At 39.3% G+C, this 23,042-nt stretch overlaps 1 protein-coding gene across 4 annotated transcripts in view; it reads right to left on the reverse strand.

Annotated features, from left to right (window-relative positions):
* The window catches only part of LOC128942045 (transducin-like enhancer protein 4), a 97,642-nt gene that overhangs the window by 2,222 nt on the left and 72,378 nt on the right, over positions 1-23,042 (reverse strand). For 3 of the 4 annotated variants that reach the window (XM_054284262.1, XM_054284243.1, XM_054284234.1), the window contains 11 exons: positions 11,851-11,970; positions 11,261-11,314; positions 10,053-10,205; positions 8,738-8,870; positions 8,269-8,462; positions 8,002-8,078; positions 4,645-4,894; positions 3,312-3,559; positions 2,273-2,420; positions 1,488-1,638; positions 1,085-1,161 (listed from right to left, as the gene is read on the reverse strand). In XM_054284262.1, the coding sequence (XP_054140237.1) occupies positions 1,085-1,161; positions 1,488-1,638; positions 2,273-2,420; positions 3,312-3,559; positions 4,645-4,894; positions 8,002-8,078; positions 8,269-8,462; positions 8,738-8,870; positions 10,053-10,205; positions 11,261-11,314; positions 11,851-11,970 (1,605 nt within the window). The remainder of the gene's footprint in view (positions 1-1,084; positions 1,162-1,487; positions 1,639-2,272; positions 2,421-3,311; positions 3,560-4,644; positions 4,895-8,001; positions 8,079-8,268; positions 8,463-8,737; positions 8,871-10,052; positions 10,206-11,260; positions 11,315-11,850; positions 11,971-23,042) is intronic. The other variant, XM_054284254.1, reaches the window with a different exon arrangement.

Genomic DNA, 23,042 nt, shown 5'->3' on the forward strand with positions numbered 1-23,042 from the left:
AAGACCCTTTGGTGGAACAGGATACACAACAGGTGTGTAGGAGCTGGATGGGACACAGGATACAGCAGGTTGCTGTAGCTCTGTCTCTTCTGGCTTTGCTGTGTGTTCTAAGATGAAGTGTATGCATTGCCACATTCACCTTGCGGTTTCAGTTCACGTTTTCTTTACATTATATATGTTCACATAATTTTCTGCCTGTTACCACAAAAGCCAAACACTTCCCAGTCATGCTGTGTTTTGGCAAGGACACCTCTGTTCACTGCACTAGAAGTTTCCTTATCTACTCCTCAGTAAGAAAGCTGTACTGGAGTTTTGAACACCATTTTCAAGAGGGATATGCTCTTGTTAGGATGATTAGAAATGAATAGCCTCTACAAGGAAAACGTAGACCCTACCTTTCTCATGTCAAGGTAAACAGCACTGTCTCCAAAAGTGGAGACATGGCAGGCATCCCTACACATGAGACCAGTCATTTAAACCACAGCCCATTAACTGTTAAATTCAATAAAAATACTCCCAACCTAGAAGTACCTGCAGGTGAAATAATAGAAAGACATGCCAAAACTCCCACTTTCTATAGTGGCACTGAAATGCCATTAAAACTGGGCACAGAGGGACTATAGATAGGCTACATCTTCCATTACACTTCAGTGGGACCCTCCATATCTCTTCAGTTTTCAGCTCAGGAGTCTGCTGGTCCAATCCATTAATACATCTCATCCAAGAAAAACACACATGTTGAGTATGACTTCCACTGGTTTAGTTATATTTTGGACCTTCAGTGGCTCTTCACCTAACGACATGACTTGGGTTATTGTATTCCACCAATATGCAGAAGAAGGTGAGAAAGAAGGGTATTAAGAACAATTTTAGACTAAAGGGCTACTTTACTGAAAGAGTTGAATTAGTGAAATAGTAGAAAGGACAAAACTATTTCTTTCCCTAATTACAAACAAATTCTTTAAGGACTACAGTAATTAGCTGCATTTCCACCTGAAAACTCCTTAGGCTACTGACACACCTAAGATGTGCAGCTCTACTGCACTGTGATGTCTGTGAGAAACAGCTTCTAGGAGATTATTACCTGGAATATACTGGCTCCATAAGGTGTTCTCCAAGCATTAAGAAGATTATCTTTTCCAGTGCTTACAAACCATTTGCCTGCAACAGATTGTTTAAATGTTATTGCTGCATTTTGTTTTCAAGGAATACATCTCCAGAAACAGAGGATCATAACAAAGCATTCACACATATCCAAAGAACAGTAACATTTTCATCTGGTTGCAGTACAATGTTCCATCACTAAACAGGCAGTACATAAAAAAAGGCAGACATATAGAATTTCTAAAATAGCCTTAATACTTAAATTTAATACCAAATTTTTAACTATACTCTGTTGTTTAATAACTATATAACACTTTCATTTAAAGGTAACCTTGAATCAGTTTCTCGTGAAGGAAAAAACTGATTTAGAATGATTTGCTTACCACAGTGAGCAAACTTGAGTGACAACACACAGCTCTCATGAAGATGCAGCTGATATTTGTCTGGCTTAGTAACATGCAGCACCTCGACATTGCTGTTCTCCATTCCTACTGCCAACCACTCACCAGTTGGACAATAGCCCAGTGAGAAGATCTGTAATTAGCACAGCACATGCTTCAATCAGTAAAGGAATGAGATTGAGATATTCAAAACTGACCCTTGCAACTCTGTTAGCACTATGCAAACTCACTTTTTCGGTCTACTGCAGTTTTAAAAACATAATAATCCAATTACTACAGTAATCAAGATAAATTAGTTCAGGCAAACACAGCTGAAAATCTATGCTATTAAATGTTATTAAAACTGCAATGGTGAAGTACTGAATCAAACTATGAAAGTTAATGTCCAACTTATCTGACAGTATTTAGAAATATTTTTGCAAAACAGTTTTGAACCTGAATCTACGGAAATGGGAAGAGATTGCAGAGAGGAATATTTTAATCTGGCACTTGTTTTATAAAACTGAATCTTGGTTACTCCCATGGGAGAGGCACTAATCTGTCAAAGTCACAATGCAGATCGACATTTAGCTGCCACAAGAAAAAAACCCAAAGAACAAAAACTACAGTACGGAACATGAGATTAACTGAAAAATTCTTTGGAATTCTCTTTGAGACTGCTTTTTTGCTTAGAGAAAAGGAGAAAAAAAATATTTTAAAAAGTGCTTGCTTGTTTTTAAAAACCATGAGAAAATTTTGTTAACATGCCAAAAGTTCTGAGACTGAACCTGTGATGTGAAGTCATGTTGCTGTAGCTGTCTCCCTTCTCTGAGATCCCAGGATCTGACTGTATTGTCCAGACCTCCTGTCCATAATTTGGTGCCATCATTAGAAATGTCAATACAGCTCGCTCCATCTGTGTGGCCCTGAAATTGCCTGAAAATATTAAAAGAAGATCAGCAAATTCTGAGCAAAAATACAAATACCTTCTTTCAGTCCCTGAGTCGTAACTTAGATTCCAATAGCAATCCCTGATGAATACAAATTCTGACACAATCATGTGAGTTTTTTGATGAATTGATGGTGCAATCAAGCCAGACAACTAATGTGATTTCAAAAAAAACACTTTAAGAGTCAGGTACTCTCTGAAAATTTTTGCTGCTGGCTGTGTGATACCCACTAGTCAACTTAAAATAGTCATTCCCCCCAGAAAACTGTAGCATGATCAGCAAAATTACCTTAGTTTAAGAAAAACGTGCAGGCAACTGAAGTTAAAAAAAGAGCAGTCTAAATGGTAACATCAGGTAATGAAATCTTGACTTTCATGCAACACTGATATTACATGCAACAACATATACACAGTGCAGTGCACAGAGAATCTCTGTGTGACCAGCTCTTAACATACTGTCTATCAGTGTTGAGAACCAATCCTTACTGCTGAAGGGCTAAGTCTGCAGTGCAGTAATTTACACATCTTTACCCAAGACATATTCACTGGTTCTCTGATTAAAGAAATTAGCGTGAGAGCAGCGTACTGCATGGAAACAGAAAAAAATCATTTGTTCAAGGAATCTACAGCAGTACTGACACCAACAGATATTTAGGGAATTAGCTATGGGCTGATCAAAAGCCTGGAACTATGGAACTCTCAAAACCTATAAATAATCCTATAGACTTTTGTCAAGGTATTACCATGGCTATGCTGAACAACAAAATACTGGAAGCATCTATGCATGGAGAAAATAGAATACATAATGTGCAAAAGCACCTTTACGGCTGTGCCTAAATAATTCTCCACAACCTGATGATCCAGTTTGGCCGACCTACCTTACTAAAGTCTGGTTATGCAGATCCCACACTGCAATGTTGCCATCACTACAGCAAGAGAAGCAGACCTTGGAATCAGGGCTGATAGCTAGGGCATAGCAAGCTGGAGCAGAAGATGTCAGCTCTGCTTTGATGCGAGGAGTTGGAGCTGCCAGGTCCCAAATTGATAACGTGCTGGCTTCCCCGCCAACAATCAGGGTGCGGCCGTCAGGGAGCAATCTGCAGGAACGGATGTAGTTGTCTCTGTTCTGTGGAGACAGAAGCCATCAAGAGATTACTCATGAGGAAAGAAAACAGCATTAACATGAGAGCAAAAATCCATAAAAGTATTGTATTCCCTCCTGGTTTTAATGAGCCATTTATACTTATGACAATGATAAAGTGTATTAATGCCAGAAAATTACATGACATTAGGGAAGTACTTCAACTTGATCTACAAAATTCAGTAGTGAGAGATATTTAATCTTAATTAGCATCAAAATGCAAAGACCTGAACCCAGCCCAAAACAATTCAGGATAGCTGAATTTGACAGCTGGTTTAGAAAGTTGTATTTTCATACTCTGTTTATTTCAGCACATTAACCTCTCAGCATGGGGGAGTACCAAATTCCCTGCACACTTTCCCCCTTCCCATTCCAGTGAGACTTGCTGCCACCATCTAGGAGATGTCAGAGGAAAATATTTAGGCAATTTTCTTCACTTGTGTAGTAACTTGTGTAGCAATTAATTATAAGTCTACACGTGCTACACAGTTCTCATTTTACTGCCTCTGTAACAAACAGCAGCATCTTAGCAAGAACTGGTAAATGACAAGAGAAAAGCTGCTAACAATAGTTCATCTTGTTAGGACATTCAAATAATTTGTGAATAGCACTCATGGATATTTTTAATTGCCACATTAAGACAGGTCAATGCATTCGTACACAGACACAGATACAAAATACGCGACAGAATCCCCAAATAGTCTCAGAGAATACAGCTGCAAGACAGCAATTTTTAGCATGATCGGGTATCAACAAGCTGTAAGATTGCCAGCAAATGTCAAAGTTTATAAACAATATTTGCTGTGCTGTCTTTGCTGTTTCCTCCCACCACAATTTTAGGATATTAAAAATGTTTTGATTCTTTGCAGGGGAAAAAACCCACAAGTATGGTGAGGAACATACTTCAACCTCAGTTCTAATAGAAACAACAAAATTACAAATGCAATACTGGCCTGTGATACCATGACAGAAATCAAATACCCACTTGCCCTTTATATCTTAGTGCTATCACTGCAATCTTAACACAACATCCTATCTTCTTTCAGTGTCGTATGCTGCAGTTCACCTACCAGGCAGTCCAGCTGAGAGACGGGGCTCTTGTTGCCAGGGTGGCTGATGTCCCAAACCTTGACACACCCCTTCCCACCCGTGTACACGTGTCTCGTGGGGTTGCTGATGGTAACTGCACACACAACTTCCCCGTGGTTCAGGGTGTTGATCTGACGGGCATGGCGAGGGATTCCTGGACCGATGAGGGCATCAGGAGGGAAAGGAACTGGCTGCATCTGACCATCTGCACTTACATGAAATGAGTATGCTCTGAGGGGAAAAAAATTAAGGAGATGATTTAAAGAGTTTTACTTCAAGGCTGTTTAGGAAAACAGAATCAAAGATGTGCTTCCCCCGCCGGGCATTCAGGTTGTGCCCTCAGCTCAATTTTTTTCACAGATATTTCACAGAATATTCTGAGCTGGAAGGGACCCTCAAGGATCATAGAGTCTGACCCTTAAGTGAATGGCCATAGGGGGACCGAACACATCACCTTGGTGTTATTAGCACCATGCGTTACTCAACTGGACACATATCAGGTATTTTAATCACATAAGGAAAAAGCATTTATTTATCTGTAGCATGACCCTCCAAGCACATAGGTGCTCAGCTTCTAATGTGGAAAGTCAAGCACCAATCAAATGAGCTTTTACAACTCACATTATGATGATTTCTGGCGTGAGTGAGGCTATATGACACCACTCTTAACTTTGGATGGGGATACCACAGCACACAGAGAAGGGAAGGAAGGTTGGGTCAGGGCCCTCTGGAAGACAGAAATAGTTGGCTGGTTGCTGCCAGAGCACGGTGGGTAGCTGCGTGCCAGGGGACATTTGGCTGCTCGCTTTACTGACTCGTATGTGGCAGCTTCAGCTGAACTGCTGCCAACCTGTCCTGAATGTACTGTGGGCCCCAGGCCCCTTGAGCAAAACTGCTCAGCACTGTACCTAAGGGTGCACTGAAACTTCCACCAACACTGAGGAGTTAAGTCCTCAAGGCATGGTTGCTGACAGCTGACATGTCAGACTAGCTAAAATGCACTGCAATGGAATTTTTTGGTTTGTGGGTTGTTTGGGGTTTGGGCTATTTGTTTGGTTTTTTTGTTTTTTTTTTTTTTTTGTGGACTCAACACAACTGCTACAAATCCCGATTTCTCTTGCCAAAATCAGGCCACTCACTGAGAAAAAATCTGTTCTGTGATTGCCACTTATGCCACCTGTGAATAACCTATCAACAGCTTTATCTCAAAGTATATTCTAGGGAGAACAGTTAGGTTGTGAAATTGCCTTGTTCTGAGATGCTACCTGATACAGCACATCTATTACAAGAGCACAAAATTTTTAAGAGGGTTTACCTATACATATCAAGGTATGCTTAATGGAAGGCTTTCATTTTCTTAGATGTAAAAAATCATCATAATGCTTGTAAAAAATCCATTGTCAGAATGGTGGAATGAGAAGACCTCACAAAGAAATTGTTTTATGAGAATACTTTGTAAGTTCACTTCCTTAATTGATAATACAAAGTGACTAAAGTAGGCAATATTCACATTTAAACTACTGAATTTGTCATTTAAGATTCATAAGGCACTAGATCAATAATTTTCAGAGAAACAAAATGCATTAGCTATATACTTTTATATACTATCTTTCAGTATTTATATACTGTACAATGCTGAGGAGTAGATACAATACTGAAGTGAAAAAAGAGTTATTAGGGGCCAGATCCCAAATGTACCATATGCTGCCCATTTCATTTCAGGACACTAAACAGTGCATAGAATTTACATAAATTTCTCTCTAAAGTAAAAATGGAGTAGATGAGAAAATAACAATCCTGGAAGATGTGACAACTATCACACTCAAGACAGAGAAAAGTCAATATAATCATGCTGAAAGAACCACAGATTTTAAAAGTTTCAAGCCCTCTGGTAGACAAATGACAGCTATATTTAAATGTTTAAATAGACATCAACAGAGCAACAACATTTAAAAATCTTCGAGATAAACCAGAATTGAAGTGATTTGATTTCAGTTTGCCTCATGTTTTATTCCTCTCAATTTTAACAGAAGAAAGATGTGAGCAGGGACGTCTCTGAACCCCTGCAATTCCCATTTCTCTCACCACAGCAAGCAAAGTCTAGTAGATCTAGAGACACTTCTTTCCAGGTGACTGACTCCATCAGGGATGAACTTAAATCCAGCGAGCATTGAACATTACATCAATACATTTCTTAGAGCCCACTGTATATAATGGATGAAGATCTGTGCCCCAAAGAATTTTTAATGCAAGCAGCTGGTCTGCAAGCTGCTGTACATCAATTTCCATACCCGCCTTGTGCATTCACCTAACAGGGTGGCACAACTAGCAGAAAAGTACATTAAGGTGGTTACCAGTGTGTGACGCCTGAGAGATCTGGACCTGGCTCATGATTTGTGTGACATGTGTACACCAGGAGCTATGGGCACCAGACCTGACCACTTGTCACCGTATGTTGTTGATCCCGTCTGTCTGCAAGCTCACTGGCAGGTAAGCATATGCATTTACACACAAATCCAGGTGTATGGCTAATCTTAACCACACCTACGCAAAAGCATTCCAATGTAAAAGAGCTTTAGAAGGACTGGCACCAACACCCCTTGACCATCAAACTTTCCAGTTTGAACAGATCAGAGTCTCCCAGAAATGTGACAAGGAAGGGGAACTGGGTGAAATTTAAAGAAAATCTGGATCAATATGATGCCAGTTTGTATAGCTGCTTTGGTTGGTTTTTCTCCTCTCTACCTCAAGAGGAATGTGAGCTGAGAGTTCTTTGTCTCTGTAATATTTCTTCCAAGGCTCACAACACGAAAAGCCTGTTACAGCAGGTCACACTATACAGGTCAGTTCCATCAAGGATGAATCTCAATATTATCATAAAATAATTCTTTCCAGTATTTCCAATCAAACAAAACACTTCAGTATTCCTTTCTCTGCACACAGCTGCTAAGCTTGCAAGTAATTGCAAGGCTTTGGTGAACAAAGAAATATTTTTTTTAAACTGAGAAGCAGAGTACAGTAGAGATGGAAAGCTGGGATCTCATTCCAGCTTGCATTTCCATAAACAACCAACCAGTCAGATTTGAAGTTCATCTCCTTTTTCCATTTATTTCTGTCTCCTTTACTTTGTATCAGTCCATGTCAACTGCTATTAGTCTTCAAAACAAATTCACAAATGCAACTTTAAGATTACACCGTGATTCTCCTGCTCGTGCTGAATAGCTATACTTATTTCTATTCACACAATAGTTTTCAGTAGCTAAGGGGAATTCCAACCAGCAAGGGAACATGACTTCCAACAGATGACTGACTTTTAAAGCTGAATGTTTGATACTCACGGTTTTCCTCCTGGGATGCCTGTGAGATTAGGAGGGATGCCTGGGACTCGCATGTGATGATGTGGATCAAAACCAACCTGTAGTTTTCCCCAAGCAAAACAAAAAGGTGTATTAAAGTAGGAGTTAGGCAAAGGAAGACTGTTTAATTCATGTTCTCCATAGCATACTCCCCAAACCACAAAATGAGTGAAGTAGAGTTAACCCCACAGGCCTTGTATTTAATACAAACAGCTCTCAACACTAAATGCACTAACGGCAAACACTTACCACGGGAGATCGCCCGTAAGCTGCTGCTGCTGCTGCGGCGGCAGCTGCTGCACTCATTTGAGGGGAAATATTGTGTAGACCAGCATAGGCAGCTCCAGGGCTGGTCAGCTCCCCGTTCATACCAGCATGTGGCACAATACCAAATGGAGTAGGGTAAGGACACGGTACTGCCATAGGTGTCCTTAAACCTGAAGCTTTAAGAAGAGGGGGGGAAAGTGAGAAGTCACAAAGGCATTCTAGAGCCACCACATGAAAACATGAGTTTGGAAAACTGCAAAAACTCTCACAAATAACCCAAACCAACCAGCCAGTCAGCCAAGGAAAGCCACTTAACACTGTTTTACAGTGCTGAAGAACCAGCTCAGCACCCAGTTTAAGCATCTGTACTGCACTGACTTGCCATTAGAGATTTAAAGGGAATCTGACAAGGTCAGACTGCTTCACGCCACCGAAATACATGGACACTAACCTATCGGGTCCACACCTGGGGGTTTGCCGGGCACTGGCCTCAGTCCGGGAGTGGAGTTGCTGCCTGGAGTTGGAGCATCGGTCCGTGGAGTTGGGGTATTTGATTTAGACACAGGAGTGGTAGATTTCTCATTCTAATCACCAAAAAGGAAAAAGGAAGGCAGTTCGTAAACAATTTTGTCTTTATAGCTAGTGATTAGTGATATTTAGCTTCTGGGTTTGGATTTCAACAGTCCCTGGCAATGAAGAGAAGATGCAAAGACACTGAAAAAGACAGAATGGCTTTGAACATTAACTACAGCCTTCACTGCTTTTCTCATCAGGAGAATCTGTATGATTCAGAATGAGGTAAATGACTGAAAATCATTTCCCTCTGACAATTGGCAGCATATGTGAAATCAGTCAATGGTCTCACTATGCTCATGGACCTGCTTCCATTATAATTTTCTGTGAGGGATGAACAAGAAGAGTAGGAAAAAAATCCCCAAACTGACCAACTACTCATATCCAAGTGTGGTGCTAGAAACACAGGATGAAGACAGTGACGGGTATAAAGTCAGGAACTGTGCAGTGCTGCTCTTGTGACAGGCTCGTTCATCAGACACACCACTGATTCCCAGGCCTGAACCTGTCATTCCATCACCATTCCTGAGCACTATATTCACTTTAAGCTTTCTTTTTATTTATTTTATTTCTTTAAATAATTGCATACCCTGCCCTGTGAAGAACTGGGAGGGGAATTACTGTGCAGCTCAGGTAATGATTAACTGTGGCCACAAACAGGAAAGGAAAGAACACTCCTTGCAGGCAGCTCTTTTCTTTTGCATTTTGATTTGCGATGCAAGTCAAGGAAGGCTCTTGTAAATGACAGATTACTTTTTAGATAGAAAATAAAAATTATTGTTGTTGTATATAGCCTGGTAATTCAAACAAAGCTAACAACCAAATCACATCCAAGCAGGGCACTGAATTTGCTATAAAGCACAGCACAGGAAAACAGCTCAAGAAACCTCTGTGTACTTTTATTTATTCTCAGAATAACAGTTCTTCATATGGGGGCAGAGAAAAATATCTCTCAGAACGCCACATCTATCATCTACTCATAACACCAGTGAAAATAACCTCTTCCTATCCCAAAAAAAGACTGTGGACTTCCTATTAGACTCCCTTGAAAAGATAAATTAAACTAATACTATATTAATGCTTCACAGTGCTTTATTGACAGCTGTGGAAATACAAATTGTGTCCAGACAGAAGTCCGGTAAGCATGTATTTCAGCCCATGATTAGGGGTCAGAAGCATTTTGTAGCACTTACAAGGCTAAGTTCTTTGGATTTGGAGGAAGGAGTACTGCTAGAGGATGCAATGGATGCCGGACTAATTGGTGCATCTTTTTTCAGCAGTCGAGTCTTGTCCAAGCCATTCTCCCGTGGAGAGTGTGCTGGGCTCCCACGGGGGGAAGAAGGATCCTATATATCAGGAACATGGGTTAGCATAAAAACTTCATACTAGCCACTAGTTCTTGTCTTGAGCAGTCCTCTGATGCCTTAAGTTTAGCTTTCATGTTTTCCAGATTCTGTAGTGCATTAGTATACAACTCTGAACTCCATATACAGTGTCAGCAAGTTCTTCTCACAGTTTAGTCAGACAAAACAATCCTTTCCCAGCCTGAGAACCAAGGACACCGTTACAGCCTCAGGCCCAAAAGATGTCAAAAACAGCAAACTGAGGAGAGCAGTCTGGGAGGATGGGACTTCATAACCTGAAGCTGTAATTGCACAATTAACCCCAATATGTAAATAGACCAAAACTTATAAAAAGTGTCAAAACTCGTGACCAGTTATCCATCTTGGGTCCATCTTGGGTGCAGCCCTGGCCAGGCTCTTGTACTGCCTAAGATGTATCCTTTGAAGGCCTTTTAATACCTAGTTTATTCCTTTAACTCTGTCTAACCTCTGTTCTCGGCAGCCTCTCAAGGCATCATCTCAATTTGAAATGAAGATCTGTCATAGGAAGTGACACATTCCTTCCATTCTTAATTGATTTAGTTGATCCAATTGTAAAATTGAGAGGGATAATGAAGGACAATTTGGTTTTTTTAAAAAAAGCTCTTAAAATTTGATGCCATTAAACCATGAAAAATAATGCCAAAAATCTATGGATATTGAAATAGGCAAGTAAATCTCTTTCTTCAAGTGACAGATTAAAAAGATTTGATGCATTTGGCAGACCTGATAAGGTTCACATGTGAAGTCATGGCCAAAGTGAAAGAAAAGACAGACACTCTTACAAGCTTTGTAGAAGTACTTACAACCCTGTAAAAGTAAATGCTTCAGATCTGTTTTGTATTCTAAAGAAAGAGGATACAACTGGATTCTGTCAGGCATTTCAGGTGCAAATGCCATAATCCTATTCATAAAACCAATACAGAAAGAAACCACTGCACAGAAACCACTGCACAGAAACCACTGAAGATACCCCCACCACCATTTCTCTAAGGCTGAAAAAACACCATTGTGAATACCTCATTGGAAACGTCAACTACCAAGTTGTCATCACTCTTTTCACCATCGCTGTCCTGCAATGACAAATCACAGTGTGTTAAAAAAAATTATTTCATATGCCAGTGTCTCTTAATAACTATAAAAACAAAGGAAATCTGCTCACAAATCTGCAGTGTACCATTCACTTTATGCGGTAATACAATTAACACCTTTCAGACATCTACAGGGCTTCTGCTTAGCAGGCTGCCACAACTACAGCAATCATGCCAGTTTTCGAATTGGTGGAGAAGGACAGAGGATGAAAATCTTCATCCAAACTGGCACTGCACTATAAAGTGGAGTCAAGAAAGGCTTCATTAATGAGTCCCGGCCTAACTAAAGCTCAGCACCATTGTCACACAATTGCCAGGTGCTTTGTATTTATATGGTTAAAAACAGTATCAATCATAGGCACCAAAATGTTTAATTCAGCAGAGACACTAGAGGTAGGCAATTAAAAAAACAGTTAAAATTTGACCCTCTTTTTAAAATTAGCTATGCAGCAGAAGCCAGGTGAAACTACAGAGGAACACTGAAGTTCAACAATGCACAATGTAGACAATCTACTCACATAACGAGCTGCTATTTCCTTCTCTTCTGTTTTCTGTTTTTTACTATCTGAAGAATAATCTGTTGAATTTCTGTGCTTTTCTGCTGTTCTGAAACTGGCTGAAGGAGATACAGAAGAGCTCTGTAGTCCAAAAAGAGAAGAAAGCATCATTAGGCCCACGTTCATTTGTCACCACCCCTCAATACATCTTATGCTGACAGTATGATCTGGAGCTGTTCTTACAGACAGCATGTTGGGTTTGAACCAGTGACAGCTACCCAGCAAGTGTCTTGTATCAAAAACTGCACTATGTATTGCAGGAGACAGAAACAGGCGATCAACTGACAGATCACAGTGGCTATCTGCACTGCCAATAGGATGAATTTTATGAATACTGTGCACTGGTCTTGTTTTGGTTTGTTTCCTCTACAAATACACAAGATTAAGTCAATAGTCTCAGAAGAGGGGTGTGTGTTTGCACATGTGTGTGTGTTTGCCTGTGTAAATCAAAAATAACAAAGAGGCTCAAGGCAAGTCACACTTCAGCAAACATTTGAATGAAGATTTCTACCAAAGAAAGACGCAAGCTTCTGAGCAGTTTTGGAGCAGGCAAGAACAGGAGAAAACACCTTAACTCATTTTATTTTGCTGCCTTTTACAACTGCAGGCTATGCCTGCAGCAGACAGAAACAAAACACAGACTGGCTCAGTGATTCTCTTGCTATTCTACAGTGCTCACCTAGTAATGATTGCTAAAGAGCACACATATGGACAGGAGAGAAAGGAAGACAATGTGTACTTTATGCACTATCATCCAACAACTCCACTCTACTCTGTTAAACAAGGCAGGCAACATTTATCAAATTCTACCATATTTCCAGGGCTTTGTGGAGTCTGTATCTTCATATACAAAAAAGGCAGCAATGAAAGATGCAATGTTCCCACTGGGACCGATTTTAGTAGCAGCAGCAGTTTTGGCCCTAGTTCAAGAAAGCATTTAAGCATGCACTAAACTTTATCTCACTCTGAAGTCAGTGGTTGAACATACATAAGTAAGGAAGTGTTCAGGCTTTTTGCAGAATTGGAAATGACAGCAACGGAGATGAAAATAATTGTCAGTTGAAATCCTGCTGACTGTTTCCATCTCTGTCCTCCTTTTTACTAGGGTGGTAAGGAAGAACCAAAGAAGTCCTGACTGAGGGATTTTAGATCCTCCCATTCATCCAGAAACACTTGTTTGGGGTTTTTTCCTCCATGCATGACAGACAGCTGTTTTTCTACATAAAACTGTACTACATAGCAATTTGGTTTTGGGGTTTTCAGTGCAGCTATTAACACGAATACAAACCAAGAAATTAGCATTTACATTAAGTAACTTCTGTTCCATCGCTATTATAGAATTTCTTCTTTTCCTTATTATATCACAAGCTTCTGGTAAGGATTAGGAAAACTTAAACACAGAAATTAAACTGTAGTTATTGTCCAAGTCACATAAGGGAATATTGCTGGAACACAGGTCCTCCTCTCCATTTTGCTGAAATTTACAGTTCTTAAGATCAGCAGCTCAGATTAATTAGTGGTAGAATTTGCAAAAATTTTCCGTATTTTGGACTGGTAATTGTTAATTACCCTCTAAGAACAATGAGTGGAAAGAAAAATTTTAGAACAAAGGTAGTGTTGAAGGCACTGTGCCTTTCTCGTACTGTGCAAATACATCTTAAAATACTAATTTAGTTTTAAAGCAGATCATTAATCAACAATTATAGCAAATAATGCAAACTAACAAAGTTATTTTTTGCTCTGAAGTGACAACACATGTTAAGACATTTGGAGACAGCACTGCCAAGGTACAGAAGCCCTTAAAATAAAGGCCAAGTAGAAACACAACATTAAATGAACCAATGACTTGAAAAATGTATTTGTTTCTGCAATGATATAGCATAACCTTTTGCAAAAGATTTTTATACTAAGCTCCTATTACATTTATATTCATTTAGAATTTGGAAGGCAGTAGCTTGTAATGTGAATTCAATTCATTATTTCTCAACTTCACCCTACAGAAAGCAATTTGCTTTAAAACGAAGAAAAATAATCACCAATAAACCACAAATTAAAGTGGTGTCTAAAGAATTAAACTACTGCACTTATTTAAATAGAAATATTTATTTTCATAAATCTGAAACCATACAGTTCCATTTTTCACAATCTGGTTAGCTATGTGCTATAGATACCATTTTAATCTCTGATTTCACTACTTAATAAAGTAATAAATTGAAGGTCCCTACTAGAAAGATAAAGTAGCTAATTATCACTAGCACATTAAAGGATGAGCACCACATTGGGCATTGCGGCAATGCACACTGCTTAATGGTTTTATTGCTTGATGGATCTGACCTTATACCAATATGAAAGGATCCTCCTGCAGTATTCTCACCTGACATTAGCAGAAAAAACAGAGACAACTCACCTACTGACAGCAGGCAGAACCTCCTTTACCAATCTGAAATTAGGCCAGTGTAGTAGCAGTGACATTATTTTGCCTCATGAGTCAATTACTACAGACCAAATCTAACCACCCCCACTTTAACTGTCCCACCCCTCGCCTTGCACCAATACCCCTGCAGAACTGCCTTCTTTTCCCTTCAACATGAAATGCACCTGCCACATTAAGATCAGCATCTTCATGGGATGTATTTTTGCTGACAGATCTAAGTTTATCTTTTATGCTAAGTAATAAAGATTTGTCACATACATAGACAAAGAGCTATGGTCTAGCTCTTCCTATGGACCTAATGCCTACTATGTTCACTGTGAGAGAGACAACAGTATTAATCATACTGAGTTCCCTCTATTGTTTGTAACAGCTTTTCAGTCTATAAGCACTGATAAGGACCAACCTTCCTTGAGAAATACTGGGATGTAACAATGTCCTCATGGTTTCCACTGACATCAGATTCCTGCAAATAATCCTGTATTCACCCACACCTTGGTTCCTGAGTGTGCCAGCCCACAAACTCCAAGAGAAGTCCTTACATTTGCAGATGGTAAAAGAAAACCCCATCAAAACACACTGTTCAGCTGACAGACTCTGCCCTGTTCCATGATTAAAACATCAGTGCTCTCCTAACAGCTGCCTTTAAGAAGGTGGAACAGATAGTTACTTACAGAAATTAAGTGATTCAGCACTATGACTTGGCAGGCTGTAACTTAATGGGCCAGAGTCCTTGTTTTAGTAACTATTAAAATTTATAGAGAAATGAAGTCTTTTTACACTGCTGTTTTCTTCAATAAAATGCATTAATCTACTACAAGAGTAGCATTTTCCTATTAAACAATGCTGAGTGTGCTCACATGTAATAATTATATCAGACATAGGAAAAATACTCTTTGGTGAAAGTAGGTTACACTTAGTTTGTGTTTGAGCAAAACATACCAGTTTTTCATTTTCTGCTTTGGTAGAACATTTTTATTCATGGTAAATACATCACAAAATGCTGACAAAAAACCAATGAACACACACATTTATAGATAGGCTGAGCACATCGCCATGTTCACATAATTTACTTAAGAAGCAGAACAGTATCTTTCTAGTACTGGACCCACAGTATTTTTTGCACTAGGCTATGGAGCATAGCATGCTATGATTCAGTCTCTGTTTTGGGCAGTGCTTAGCACAGTGCTAACTGAAATGGTCTCCCACTAGAAGGATCATGCTGTTTTCTCTCTAACACCATCAGGACACTGCTCCTGGTGGAGTATCAGTGCCATACAGGTGCAAATTAAACCAGTATCCAGAGAGCCATGCAAGCTTCCTATGCAGCCATAAAATTCTTACCAGCATACTCAATGTCTGTTTGGGATAATTAATAATTCAAATTTCTAGGGGTGGGAAAAAAAAAAATCACTGTTTTACCGCCACCTTTTAGTGGAATTTAGCTGTATCAACATATGCAGCTCACACTGTAATGTGGCAGAAATCAGTGTGGAAATCATAAATCAAATTGTACAGCCATGCAGCTGCAAGCCCCAACTCCCCATATGCTGACTTCTCCAGATAAGACCTGGCCTGAGCACACTAAGTGATAATTAAATGAAATCAGTGTTAAAAGTAATGACTAGAGATGACAAGATGAAAAGTCTTCCTACATGTTAAAGCTGGTAACTCTTTAAAGCATTCACGAGTATGACCATTCCCCAGTGCACCCTTACTACTATGCCAAAATGATGTATTTGGAGTGGAATAATTAAAACAATAATTCTCAACAAAGTGGGAATTACAAGATAATTGACCATACTGAAGTATTAAGCAAACTGCAGTAAAAGCCAAGGATGCTCAACGCTAAGGTCAATTACAGTATAATTATCTGAATGACATTATTGCTGTTATAAAGACTGTTGAAAGTATAAAAGAAACTATAAAAATGGATACAATATGCATCGCAGTGGAACGACCAGGCAGTAATGCTGCTTTGTGTTGGCTGATGCCAATGTTATAGATGGAAGCACCAGCACTGGAACTTGGATTCAGGCACTGTCCTAGGTTTGGGCTTGGAGCACTAAGCTGCTTAATACTGTAAGCTTAAATCAGAGGTGAAAAAAAAAAAAAAAAAAAAAGAAAGGAAGGAAAAAGAAAGTAAGAAATTAGGATTAAGACTTCTGACACCCTAAGGGAGAGGTCCCACCAGACAGGCGAGATGTCAGGGCACAAGAAAAAGAGGCAGTCCAAATACAGCCCAGAGACCATGTGCTCAGGGAGGAAACTGCAGCCAAGGGCTCCCACAAAGCAAGCCTAAGGGCTCTAAGGTAACACCCATATAGCTGTTTAAAAAACTAATTCATTTACAGACATCTATATGCACAGAAGCATTACTTTGATTAAACTCAGGAAGATGGCATGAAATGCTGTGGGTTGATCTACAGATACCATAATGGAGCATTTGCATAGCAACTCTGCCTTCTGAAGTCACCCACATTTACAAAGCCTTTTTGTTGCTGGCATTGTTATCATTATTGCTACTATTATTACTGTTATTGTTATTACTACATCCCAGTATCTGCATGGATGGGCATGGATTTTGTCCTCTTGGCTTTAATTTTTCAACACACACCGTTTGCAGCCCTTGGGCAAGCAGATTTTCTTTACCATGCCCTTACCTTAAGGTTTCCGTAGCGGGCCATGATCAGGCTGACACAGTCAGGCAGTACAGCCTGGACCACAGCACCACCAAAATGGTTCATCAGAGGAGGCTGGTAGGCAAGTGTTGATCCCACATGTATCACTCACTGGTCATGGTGGACTTCTTTAATATTTTCATGTCCCCCTTTTGCAGCTTGTTTCTCTGCTTGCCCAAACTAAAACCTAACTTCCACTAAGCCATATCATGAGCAATATTTTTTTTTGGTCTTAGTCACTGCCTTTTTCCCTATGGCTGCATTTTCAGATACCAGAAAAAGCTTCAGAAACTGTCAGGGAAAAATGCAACTAACTAGCTAGCAAAGATATAAAACAAAGCTGGTTTAATGTCACATGACCCGGTCTGAGCTAACTGCATCAAGCTGTGTAATCAAGCATGTGATAATTATTTTTAATACAAACTATGATTAAAATGCAAACTTTGAAGTTTTATATAGCATTTTTAACCACTAATTAACTTCACTAATTGCAAAATTAATGAAGTTAATTAGAGGATAAGAGTGCCATAAAAAAACATCAAAGTCTAGATGTGCAGTGCTGCCTGCAAGAGCAATGGGAAGACCATAAAAAAGTCCAGAATAAAGAAAGTATGCAGGGTCAGCAGTCTTCAAAATCTAAGTGTTCTCATAAGTGTTACGTCAAGAGAAGTACAGATATGTGTGTTTATTATGTATATGTGTGTGTAACTTCATAAAAAATACCCATGTAACTATTTACACTTGCAATCTGCTTGCCATTGGTGGTACCACTGGAGTATTCAATCTGCGCTAATTAAAAGCATCAAAGTCTAGATGCTATGAAATGGGTGATAAAATGAAGCAATAAACTACTGCAGTTGCACACATAAATTCCAGTTGTATTTCAATATATACTTGTCAATTTGCTGGAAAAGCTGAGAGGGACACACAACAACAGTGGAAGGTACCTAGCAATTTTGATGTATAATCCTATCAGCATGGGATGATGATTCTCTGGCCCTTCCTGGTGTACAGGTTCATATTGGTGACAAGAAAAGTAGATGTTTAAAGCAATGGTCAGGTCTGCCGGTTAGTCTTTTGCAGATGGATTTTTGTAATAAATCCTTTAAAATACAGCTTCTCCACTAACCACTGGCTGAAGGACATAACACACATAAGGCCTAAGCACTGCTTGACACTGTGAGGGTCAGAGGATGGGGAGAACTACTGCAGCTTTAGGACAAGCCGTGGAGCAGTAGAAGAACACAGATGAAAGTGAAAAAAGGAAGGCTAGGTTCAAGTTAAAGTACATCCTAGCACAGGTGTATGAAGATAGTGAAATCAAATGTGCCAAGAGTAATAAGCACCCTTTGGTAAAGAAGAACAGCTTGAACACAGGACCTGGCTTCAACAGGGAACAAAAGAGAAAGAAACAGATGGCAGGAAAAAGAGTTAAACATTTCTGCTAGGTTTACAGAAGCCTCAAAGCTCACAATATTACATTTACTAGGAAGTCTGTTCTCACCCACATTTTGCTACTCGTTAACAGTGAATTTAATTGACAGTAAGACAACCTGGGCACAGTCAACCATCCTCCCCCACCCAATCCATAGAGCAATTCACTTGCTCCATTCTCTCCATTCACTACTCTGTGTTTCTATCCCCTACCTTGACCAAACCCTAAAATAAGAATACATGCTTCAGAACATAGCAGAGTAGGTAATTTGGATGGAGTGAAAAGATTTGTAAGAAGGTGTTAAGGCACAAATTGCAACTGCTATAGACAACAGAGTAGGTGAGCCCCAGGACATATGCAGGCTGCAAAGGAATATCAACCCTAATGATTCCAGAAAGAAGTGTTCCACCATCACAAGCCTGAGGATGCTACTAGAGAAAAATGTCCTACTGGCATTCTACAAAGTAAGTGTGAAAATCCACTGCATGTTGGTCAAGCCTCTAAATGTTAATTTAGCCAAAATCAGAGTTACTTAAAGGGAAGGGTCAAAGGCAATCAAGTTACAGAAATTCAGAAGAATTCAGGGTAAATATCTTTGGAAACCTGAGGAACTGAGCAGTGCCAAGGAAATGTGAAACAATAGTCCTCCTCTCCTCAAATATTTATTTGGGGTTCCAGTTACTGAACTTTCATGCTATTTCCTTTAGCAGAGACCTGAAACAATTTGAACAGTTCTAACAAAACAGAAACACAAAGAATAGAGACTATGGGCAGTTAACTAGGGAGAAAGAGCAAGGAAAAGCATGCAATCACAGACTATGAGAAAAAGCTCAACTGGCAGAAGCATTCAATACAGCCATTTAATTGTGGGCTCAACATCATGAAAGAGAGAGATAAGAATAGCCACCAGCCTGTATTACAGGTTTTGAGTCACTGACATGCCATGAGGCAAGGAAAAGCAGCAACACTCCATTACTGTTCTTCAAAAGCCAATAACAGACATGCATAAAAATTCCCAACATCCAACATATCTCCAGAATATCCACACTAATTACGTTTTCACAGCAACTGCATTCAAACAGAATACACAAGGATACTTGGTTAGTTTTCAGAATTTTAAAAAACACTACAGAGGGAATGTTTTATGATAACCATTAAAGGCTTGTGTCAGTATGCTTTACAGTCTGTTCCTGCAAGAACCAGGAAATCCCTCTGAAGAATAACTGGGTTTCACTCAGAGTCCTCTTTTCAGACCAAGCACCGTGGTAGAACTGTTATCCTTCCACTTTGCAAAGTGATTAAAATGGACTGTAAGGCACAAAGCCAAGCTGAACGCAAACACTTTCCTGCAGCGTCTCAAGGCACAAGGGTTATAAAAATCCCTTCACTACTGGCAACCAAAGTTAGGAGGTAAAAAATACACACACCTACACCCCCTAGATTTTCCATGTTCAAGCAGCAAAATGATCAGGCTTTAAGTGTTGCCTTCTCCAGGGATATTTTGGTAGATTCAGTTTTCATGTGACAGGTCCTAACTCTCTCCTGGGACTTACACTCCCTATCTGTTCTCCATTTGGATCAGAAGGATCTAACCTACTACCAATGAGCCCTTTTTTTTTTGGTTGCTTTAAAACCACAGAGATCACATCTGATGACAGTCCCACAAGACACTCAATTTAGCTTCCCTCCATCAGGTACTGTGCCCCAGTATCCTACATTTTCAGTTTTGGTTATGTCTAATAAAGGCTATATTCATGGCAAAGGCATCAGTTTTGAGTTTTCACATTTTTGCTCCCTTCCAATCTATCCATATGCACCAATGCTCCAGGGAAAAACACTTTCATTTTCTTCCCTTCTGCTTGTTTGTCTCTAAAGGATTTCATAGTTGTTCTGCTGCAGAGATGACCTAGGAGATGATAAGAAGACAAAGCAAATTATTGTTTTAACTGAATAATTCACAAATAGAACTGACTATCTCTTTCTACATGTTCTGACTAGCTATCTCTCTTATCCCTATTCTTAATCCTATTTGTTCTTGACTTGATCAGTAGAAAAGTGAAGGGAAAAGAAGTAGGCTTCAAAACGCAACCATGATTACAAAAACCCCCTAAAACTCAATAGAAACACTCACTCTACATCCTGACGGCTTCTGTTAGCAGAAACATATTCAAATGTTTTTCTCCAATACTAAGAAAGAGACTAGCAATTTGGTTCTCTCTTCTCCATTAGATTTTGTGTGGCTTCTGAAGACTTGATTTATTTTCTGCTTTTTAACCTAAACCTACATGGTTTAGGAAGCCACAGACACTGATAAGTGTCCACTGAAAACAGAATTTCATTATCCAAACAGACTATTAACTGGGTGGGTGAATAAAACATAACTGGGTGCTATTAAACGTTTGCAGATTCCAGGTCATGCTGATTCTGAAACAAAACATTCTCTTAACCATCTATTAAAAATATCTTCCATAAAAAATCTTTGAGCACTACTATTCTCCTCTCTGCCCAAATAATATCCTAGCCCATTATATCTGCCTCACTTCATCTACCCTCACTTACTTGTGTTCCCAAGACCCTTGTTCAGGAAATTATCCCATTTCCTATTCAGGAAAGCACTTGAGCAGATGCCAGATTTGAGACACACACTTTGATCTTACGGAAGTCACAAAGCAGAAAAAGAAACCAGTGGAACGTACATATGTGCTGAACTTTAGATGCCTACTGTGCACTACTCTGAATCTGGACCTCAGCCTGCTGTAAAAACAACAGTCCCCAGTTTCATTCTTCAAATCAGGACTCTGCTAAATGGAATGGATGGAGGAGTGGTGGGAACACAGATTCAGCAGTCAGCCTTAAAGCAGTTACATCAGTATATAATAGCACATCATAAGTATAACACCTACTTTTGAAGACTGAAAAAATAAAACACATGGTCCTTTCTGCCAGATTTTTAGATGCATTACAACTCCTGAACATCATAGAGCTTTGCCAAGAGAAGCAGCAGTAGCTTTTACTTCTCTGGGCCTTCCATTATTTATATTACATAGGTCACACTGTTAATGTTTTAAATGTTAAAAGCACAATCAAATACTGACTTCAGGCTAGCTGGAAATGTTTTGATGTTAGCAATGAGTAGCCAATACATTTTTAATTTAGGTTAGAGAAAAAGAAAAGCAAAAATGTCCCTCTTGTACTCCCCCTTCAGTCTGCCAAGTAGTTAAATGTGATTAACTTGGCATGCACGCACATGACCTTCTATTCTATTCAAATTAGTTATTTTAGGTAATTTCTGAAGACTCTTGTCTCTCATTTAAGTATTTCATAATACGATTCATCTTTCCACTTGCTTTTAAGGGAAGACTACAGTAATATCCCTAAAACAGCATTCTGGCAAATGCTCCTGAATTATGTAATTCACTAGGTTCAACTCTACTGTTATAATAATTTTCAAGACAGATATAATACATTATTATTACAGCAACACAATCCTGAATTGAATTTTCCTTTGCTGAATTACTAACACTCTAATGCTGAAATTGATCTGTTTTAAAAACCTCATGTGAAAGTTTTTTTAAATACCACACATGCTCAGGCTTTTTATTTTAAATAGTTTAGAAATAAGCTGGTGGAAACAGGGACTAAAAAAAAAGTCTTATGTTTTCTAATTTAGCATTAAGCACATGCTAAAGAACACCAAGCATGTTTCCAAGCAATACCTACAGTGTGGATTTAGATCTGCAAAGACCTGATATTTCATCAAGGTTCCAGGAAACCATTTTAAAAACTTACTTATAAAACAAAATGAAAGATGTTTATTTCCATGTGGGATGCCTCTAGAGAAGCTGGCAAGTAACAAGTTTATTAAAATGACAAGTTCAAGGTACTTTTCTTGTTGACTGTAAATAATCTCCCTGTGAGCCAATTAAGAGTGTGGAGATCAAAGGCCCAAGAAGCACTATAAAAGCTGGAATTACAGGGTTAAGGGAAAGCCTCCACAGGCTCCTTCAACACACATAATTTCCTCTAGGCACCCATTGACTGGGTGAAACAGTAAAGTAAAGTAAAAAAAGCATTTTTTACTTGCTTTGGAGTACAGCAAAAACCAACCCACACTTTAAAGGACACCTAAATAGGCAGCCTGATCTTATGCACAGTCAAGAATGAATTTAGTTGTAAACACTGATCCAGGTGAGAAGGCTAAAAGAGAGCTGGGATGAATGCACAGAATTACTTAAAAAATGGGCTTCTCTGTTGGGAAGTTATTTAATCTCAAATTACAACTGTTTGTCAGTGCATTTCTTCTCCATAACAGCTTGCCAAAATTGTTCCTTTTTAAGGCACTAGTCAGAATAGCTAGCAAAGTGTTTCCTAATGCAAGGCGTGAATACAATGGTGATCTCTGCACACATCATCTTCAAATTTGAAGAGTGAGTGGGGTTTTACGTTGAGTACACAGAGCACTGCCAGCATGTCTTTAGCCAGAACTTAAGATGCTGAGCTGAAGTCACACCACTGTTTACTGACTAGCATCTGGGCTGCTTGAGTTTCCTTGCACTGCTACCTTGCATATTCTCAGTTATGAGCCGAGTCCTGTTCCAAGATAGAA

The sequence above is a fragment of the Melozone crissalis genome, unplaced genomic scaffold (assembly GCF_028551555.1).
Source record: "Melozone crissalis strain CALT ecotype California unplaced genomic scaffold, PUWL_Pcris_2 ptg000005l_1, whole genome shotgun sequence".
In the NCBI taxonomy this organism is placed as follows: Eukaryota; Metazoa; Chordata; class Aves; order Passeriformes; family Passerellidae; genus Melozone; species Melozone crissalis.